This window comes from Nematolebias whitei, chromosome 16 (assembly GCF_014905685.2).
Source record: "Nematolebias whitei isolate Nwh7 chromosome 16, NemWhi1, whole genome shotgun sequence".
NCBI classification, from domain to species: Eukaryota; Metazoa; Chordata; class Actinopteri; order Cyprinodontiformes; family Rivulidae; genus Nematolebias; species Nematolebias whitei.
This window is the reverse complement of record NC_056513.1, coordinates 23,337,641-23,345,610: the sequence shown is the minus strand read 5'-3', so window position 1 is coordinate 23,345,610 and position 7,970 is coordinate 23,337,641. Positions and strand designations below refer to the sequence as shown.

The 7,970-nt window shown below is 42.6% G+C and overlaps 1 protein-coding gene across 1 annotated transcript in view; it reads left to right on the top strand.

Annotated features, from left to right (window-relative positions):
- The window catches only part of LOC119422445, an 18,631-nt gene extending 13,983 nt beyond the window's left edge, over window positions 1-4,648 (top strand). Inside the window, exons 21-27 of the mRNA XM_037689819.1 lie at window positions 47-224; window positions 347-558; window positions 647-750; window positions 896-1,014; window positions 1,111-1,266; window positions 4,219-4,433; window positions 4,531-4,648. Of these exons, the coding sequence (XP_037545747.1) occupies window positions 47-224; window positions 347-558; window positions 647-750; window positions 896-1,014; window positions 1,111-1,266; window positions 4,219-4,433; window positions 4,531-4,648 (1,102 nt within the window). The remainder of the gene's footprint in view (window positions 1-46; window positions 225-346; window positions 559-646; window positions 751-895; window positions 1,015-1,110; window positions 1,267-4,218; window positions 4,434-4,530) is intronic.
- Window positions 4,649-7,970: the final 3,322 nt, after the last annotated feature.

Sequence of the window (7,970 nt, the reverse complement as noted above, 5' to 3'; positions counted from 1 at the left end):
ATCTCCGATCATCAGTAATCTCCAGCTGTGGTGCAAATGTTTCCAGGTTCAGCTCACCGTCTCACCTGTTTCCTCAGCTCTCAGCTCTCACAGCTCAGGACCTGGCGGAGCTGCTGAAGTGTAATCGTTCCTCCAGCTCGAGCGGCTCCACGGCCGCCTGGAAGCTTCTGCTCTCCAAAGCCTCTCTGGTGCTGGACGAAGCTCTGGAGCTTCTGGCCAACAGTGTATGAATTATTTTAAGTTGTACAAAACTTTACAGAAGGCCAACGATAAGAAATGTCTCCCAGGATAAATTCTTCAAATCCTTAGTGTTATTTTTGGTTGACAGTGAATTAACATTTTTCAGGTTCTGGACCCCAGCAGTCCTTCTGTGTCCATGATTCTGGACTCCATACGAGAAATCCGGTTGGATGGTGTCAGCATGGGGAGTCTCAATAATCCTTCCTTCATCCAGCTGTGGCTTAACCACCGTCTTCATCCATTCTTGCCTGCTGTGTCCTCCAACTTCCTGTCATGCCTTGCCTCAAAAGCCCTGGACTGCAACACCTACCAGCTCATGTAGGCACTTAGCCGTTGTAATCATTTTGATCGATCTTTCCTGCTTCGTGTAATTCTCATGGCTCGTTCGCCTCCTTTCTAAACCCAGTTTGCAGATTTTGAGTGAAGTCAGGCCACAGATGGTTCCTGCCACACAGATGTCAGTCTACACACACTTCATCAGGGTTTACCTGACCAGGAACGACACTGCAGGTAGGCACCGGAGTCACAGATCAACCACCATAACCACAGCCACAATGCACGTTTGGATACAACTGTGCATAACTGTTTGTTTTACATGGCCCCTGGAGTATTTCCCTTCAGAGGAGTGATGTTATTTTATGTTTCTGTGGCTCAGATCCTGCCTGCAGGTCAAACATCAACAGCAGTGTCGAGTGGCTGCAGAGGAACCTGGGAGGCTTCTCCGTCCTCCTCTCCATCCAGGACGTTCAACGGCTCTACCCCGACTTTTCGGCTGTCAGTTATATATCATCTTTGACCTTCTTGACTGAATATTTGTCGTCCTCTTGACCATCAGCATCACGGTAAACATGTGTGCGTTTGGCTCTGCAGCTGGACGCTCTGTCACAGCTGACAGCCACGCAGCTGGCAGATGTGGCCGCCACACCTGGACTGCTCACATCCCCTGACCAGGTGGCCATGGTGATGGGACTTGTCCCCGATCAGCTGCTTGCTTCCTTCTTTGATGATTTCTCAGCTGCCCTCACGGTAGGCAAACGTCACGCTTCAATACAGTAATGGGTAAAAAAAAAGTCCACCCTGTTTAAATGTTAGGGTTTGGGCCCATCAGGGTCACCTTTAGCAGCCATGACTGAAAGCAGTCACTTTCTGTCTGACTTTGTCTTGTTATGAAGGTGTTTGTGCATAGCTCTGTTAAAGTACCTTCACATTTCAACTGAGCTGAGGTCTGGACTTTAGAGTTGCGATTTATACCCGACATTTGGGCCAAAATGACGTGCTTGATGGGGAGACCGGGTCGGGCTTCTGTGGTGCAGTTTTACGAATCATACCGCACAAAGAAAACTAAATGAGAATGCACTATATAAAATTGTGTTAATCTACTTGTAGAAGAGGAGGAAGTAAGTTTGTGTTTTGAGAGGATGAGGAAAGAAAGAAAACAGAGTGCAGCAGTTAATCAGACTGTGAAAAGAGAGAGTAGAGCATTGCACCACTCATCGTGCATGTGTCCCCGCCCGTCCTGATTTGCTTGGAGGTCAAATCGCTCCGTCATCAGCGACAGCGTGACTCGGGTTCATTTTGCACGACTTTCTTTTAGGTCTAAATTAAAATAGCCTTGTTCTATAGTTTTCCAAATAATTTTGCTCTGAATGTATTTTTGTTCATCTGTATAATAGCCTATCTTTAGAGTTGATTTTTTTGGCTATTTGTTTTGTATGTTAATGTAAGATATCCATTTGTTGACTTGTTTATAAACAAGAAATCTTATATTTTCCATTTCTTTTAAATACTTTTTTTTTAACTATCATGTCAAATTGATTTGATTACAAAAGCAGTAAAAGCTTTGTTCAAATAACATGTTGGGTTTGCTTTGGGTTCGGGCCTCTAATTACAGTTAATTAGTCGGGTCGGATCGGGCTCGGACACAATGCCAATGGGCTCGGGCCAGGCCGGATTTTTTAGGCCTGAATGCAACTCTACCTTGCAGCATCTTGAGTTTTTTTTCCCCAACCATTTTTGTTGTAAACTTGATGTGTCCCATTCCATCATGACCTAGTTTAGTCCAATCTTCAGCTCTTGGAGAGATGGCCTCACATTTGACTCTAGAATACTTTGGTCTGCAGCAGAGTTTATGATCAAGTCAGTGACTCGAACTGTCCAAACCATCAGTCCTCCACCACCATGCTTAGCAGTTGGTATGAGGTGTTAGTTTAGATATGCTGTTTGGTTTTCTCCAAACATAGCATTGTGAGTTATAGTCAGAACTCTACTTTGGTCTCATCTGTCAAAAAGACATTGTTCCTGAAGTCTTGTGGTTCAATCAGATGAAACTTTACAAACCTGAGCTGTGCTGACTTGTTCAGTTTCAGAGCCAAGAGTCTTTTTCTCGGCAACTCTTCCAAACAATGCTAAATTGTCCTGCCACGAACTTTAACCTTTAACCTGCGAACTCGTAGAGTCTGCGATGAAGCTCCTGGTGTCAAGAAACCAGGGTTTTAGGATTCAAAACTCAGCCAGACAAGAATGGTAAAGCAAAGAAAACAGTTTTGTTAGTTGATTTGCAGCTGCTGGGGACAATCAGGGTCCAGTTGCGGTAGAAGGTCTTCACAGGCAGGTGGGGTGCGAGCCACCTAACAGAGTTTAGAGAGATGACGTCACATAAACTAGAAGCAGGACAGCTGCGGAGGAGTGCTGTGATAATGTTGTTTGTAGGGCAAATCCAGTAACGAGGTCCGAGAAACAAAGTGGGGGTCATGCAATGGTAGTCAGAGTTCCAGTAATAATCCAAAAAAGAGGATCCGTGTGTCGTGGTTATAGAGCCAGAAGAGGTTCTGCTCTGCCCTTCTAATCACAGTTACTGTGATTAGAAGGGCAGAGCAGAACCAGACTAGGAGCAGGAAAAATGGTAAATCCACAAGACAAGAGTGAAGTCGAAAATCCAAAGTACAAGGCATGAACGTCAGACGTGAACAAGAACAAGATGGCTGGATCTCAGAGACCATGAAGGGTTTGATAATCTGGCAGAGGTGAGTGGAGTCCTTAAATATAGATCAGAACAGGTGCAGTGAATTAGTCTGTGGAGCTGCAGTGCAGAGTGGGAGTGGAGAGCAAAAAACATGACATGAAGGTAGAAACATCACACTTGTTTTGTTGTTGTTATTTTCACAGTTTCTCTGGTCATTACACAGTCTGACCTTAGGATGAATTTTCTGGAACGCCCACTCCTGGAACGATTGGGAAATGTCTTTAAATATTGTGAATAATTTGTCAAAGTAGACTGGTGGACTTTAAATAGTTTGGAAAAGATTTTGAACTTGATGGGCAGCAACAGTTTCTTCTCTAAGGTAACTGCTGATGTCCTTCCACTTTGGTATTGTGCTAACACACACCTGCACACTCCTGAGCAGCAAACTGTCCAAACTGCTTTTATACAGGTGATCCCACTGATGACGATCAGGTAAAGCATCTGATCAGCAGCACCTGGCTGCTACTTCACCTCCTACATCCCTGTGTGGAAGTGTCAATGTTTTTTTTTTTTCTTTTTTTATACACAGCTCATTTTGGTTTAGTTTTTGTTTGACAACTAATGAATCGATGAACTCTGCTGTGTGTTTGTATCAACTTTGCGTCACATCATATTTATGATGTTCTGATATGTATAACCCTAGAACTGAAACAGGGTGGATTTTCTTTTTACTATGCTTGTATAAATAAATAATAACATCACGTAATAAATATCAGTATCTATAACATCTCTTAATGAAATGAAGATAACGAGTTACAACAACAAATAATTTCCCTTTTGGATTAATAAAGTATTTTTGAATTGAATTAAAAACTGTATATCTAAATGTTGTAATGCATGCCGTGTTCATGAATTACCACGGCTGACAAACAACTATTGAATTATGTTTTTGTCATTACTTTTTGTTGAGACTGTGCTTCATGGAGGTTGTATTTTGTTCCTTTTCCCCACCATAGGGTCATGAGAACATGTTGCCTTCGACAGTGAGATCTGCCTTTTTGGAGGTTGTGTTTGCTCGTGCAAACCTCTCCTATTCCTGGGTGGATGACTCGGCGGTGTCGTTGTGGCTCCGGTATCGACTGCCTCCTCTTCTCATCAACCTGTCACCCGGGCACGTCACGCAGTACTTTCAAATACTGGCAGGAAGGAACTGCAGCATCGAGCAGCAGGGGTGAGTGGAAAGCAATAGACAAACGAGTAAAAATAATTAGTATGTCATGCCTGAGTTTAAATCTGGACCCTTTTTTTTTTGTTGTTGTCTTTTTCAGTGTGGAGAACCTTAATTCAACCCTTTCTACTCTGAGTGAAAATTCACAGCAAGAAATTTACAATCACATCATCCAGGCTCTGAAAGGTAAAGACACTGTGCTGAACACAGGGTTTTAAAATACTGAAGGTTTTTGGGGGCGATGGATGGAGAGTTAAGCCAGTTGTGCAAAAAAAAAAAAAAAAACATACTTAAAATAACTAAATTCTTAAATGAATACTTTGTGTTTCCCTCATTTCACTTGTACTATCTTTTAGTCCCTTTTATTCTTTGGACCAAGAATAAACACGTGTTAAGTAGACAGGAAACAGATGTTGGAAAAAAACATAAAATAAACAAAATAGAAGAAAATGTTGGTTGAAGCATATGAACAAGAAATCATTATTGTGTAGCCCATGGCACAACTTTACTGTAATGTTTCTCAGTGAGAAATGTGCCATTTGGACATGTCTAGCGGATGGACAGTGGGTATATTGGTAGAAGGATGTTAGAAATGCAGCTGCCCGGAAAAAGACACAGAGGAGACATATGGATGCAGTTAGAGAGGACATGTAGATGAAGTGGGTACAGAAGACATTGAGGACAGAGTGAGGTGAAGGACAATTATCATGGTCTGCGTTTTGTGTTGAACCCAAATGCAGACAGGACTCGGGGAACTCAGGGATATTTAAAGAAACAAAAAAGCTGACGTGGCGGCAAAAACATACGATCACAGGAGCAAGGATACACAGAAGCAGACAGAACATGACAGATGGAGCGCACAATCCACGGACCACAAGGGAATACAAAGATGCAGAACAAGGACACCATAGTGATGAACATCTGGGGAAGGACAATGAGGAACAGGTGCAGCAGGGGCTGACAACTTGAAGAAAAAACTGAATAGATGACACAAGAAAACAAAAAAAAAAACGCAGATCCTCTCAACAATACACTGTGACAACCCCTGAAAAAGGAACAGCTGAAAGAAAAATGTGTACTTGTGGCTGCTTACATTAGTTTTTAATGAAACTGCCACATGTGGGGCCTCTAGAGCGGACGCAGCACCGTTTCTTTACCAAAGCACGTGTTTACAGACTGTGAGATTTTATATGGATCCTCTGAAACTGCCTTCAGACTCCTCGCAGATAAACAGAAAAGAGATTGGTCAGTTTAGCCAGTCTGCTGCAAAACTGTTGAGTACTGTTTTTTCATTCTTTTGTCCTCGATGTTCGATCTGATCATAAACAAATAACTAGCAGTATTTCACCTGAAAGTCATCATTATCACCTCTCTTGGTGCTCTCTGATGTTTTATTTGTGACTTGACAAATCGTCTGTTCTGAAGCTCTTTTCTCGCTCGCTCTCGTACAAGGCGGACGCTTTTTCCTCCTCCTCTCGTTCTGTCCTCCCCCTGCTTTTTTTGCTCTCTGTCTGTGTATCAGAGCTCCTATTTTACACATCTTCCAAAACTAAAATTACTATCATGGATCTGGTCAGCTGGACTTTCAACGCAATCGATAAAATCTTTTCGTAAGGACGCATATATAATTGGATTTATGATAACTGGTTTCCTGCTTTTTTTGGATTTGGCTGGTTCCTGGTTTATCAACAAACAAGGAAGTTGTCGGCAGCAAATTTGGCCCTTGTCAGGCTGACTACCTTGTAAAGGTTTGGTTCACGCTCCGAGCACTCAAAATCAGCTGCTTTACGAGCTAAACCGTAAGATGGAAGCGATTTGTGAGAATCGTAGGCCACCTGCTGCTTCTGGGACTCACCAGCATGTTGGAGTCGACCTTGGAGGGGGCTCATAAGAACGGACCAGTGGAATGCCCACAAATATGGCTATTTTGGGATCAAAAGTACCAGCAGGACTCAAAGCTGACAAGAAAAAAAAAACAGTCTGCCTGAAAAAAATCAACAATTGTGACATCTGAATCTGAATCCCCCGGTTGGCCTTGAAGCAGACCAACTTATCAAATTTCTCCTGGGATATGTTTAAACTAAGGAAAAGCTTTGTCTATCACGCCCCCACACACACTTCCCTGCAAACTTCTGTGAAAGCTTAACAGAGCTGTACCAGCTGACACCAAGATCTTATCAGGACTATGGACTATCTGGAAGTGCTTCATTGACAAATCTCACCATCTTTCCATCAAATGCACATGTGATGTGTTTATTAATGCTGGCAGAGTTTTTTGATGTCTTAAACCGTGTCCTGATAGGACAAGGTATGAAGAGATCGTTTTTGTAATACCACTATCTATCCTCATGGCCTTTTCCCCTTTCTATCTCAAAAAAAGTATTCTGAATAAGGATAATGGGCCGTGCTTTTGTAACTGCAGCAACGTGCACTCCGCCCATCTTTTGGACGACTGTACAAACATTATTTCAGTACAATGATAATAAAGCTTCTTCTGATTCTTCTTCTGACTCTAAAATGGTCAAGGTTACAAAATGAGAAAACATTAAATATTCTGTTTTTTACATGACTGTACCTGCAGTATAACCAATTAAAATAATAGTTATTTTTTCTTGTATTTAATGTTATTGATTTTTTGCCAGAGCTGCTAACATTTTCATGGCCTGTAAAGAATCACAAGGCCTTAAAGACATACTTGTCGTTGACAGGACCACCATCTCTCCGTTGCTATGGAAACAACTACAACTTCAGCTTCTATGCTTTCATGGAGCGCTCATTCATGGGGTTCCAGTTCCCCAACTTGACGACCTCCCTGTCCCTCATGCCTCCGGACAGAAAGTCTCAGGTGAGCTGAGTTAAAGGCTGTCAGGCACAAACACGAACAACAAAAGGCAGAATGACAAGTTTTATGATTTCTGATTTTCTAGCTGCTTAACTCCATACCTCCTTCACATCTTGGAGATTTCCTGCGCCGGTCAAACGTTGTTGACAGCGAAGCTAAGCTGTGCGAGCTTTACAGAAGCTACGACCAGACACCAGTGTTTCTGGAGACCGTGCGTACCTCAAACATGAACCCTCAGAAATGAAAACATGCTTCGATATTAACCACAGTAACCAGAAAATTTACTGCAGGAGTCTCTGCCAGCTGAGGTTGGACGACCCACTCTGTCTTGCGTCTGGCCCATGACCCTCAGCACCTCCAGCAGGTCAGAGGTCAACTTTTGGTTTGACAAGAGCCTACAAAACTACTTGGTCTTCCTCACGAAGAGTCTGCTCAGCTCTGACGCCACGAACAACGCTTCCTGTGTGGCCTTCCAAAAACTGTATGTCATGGTGTAACTTTATTCTCCTTTAAAAGGTATTTTCTGTGTATTCATCCCAAACTAAAACAAATGTTTTTTCAGTGTTTTGGTTCTTAACCGATACAACTTCACAGCAGCAGATTTTGAGAGGCAAGATGTGTTTGACACCATCAGCTCTTATCTCACATCAGGTCAGTGTGAAAATCCTACCTGCTAAAATGTTCATGTTATAACAAAA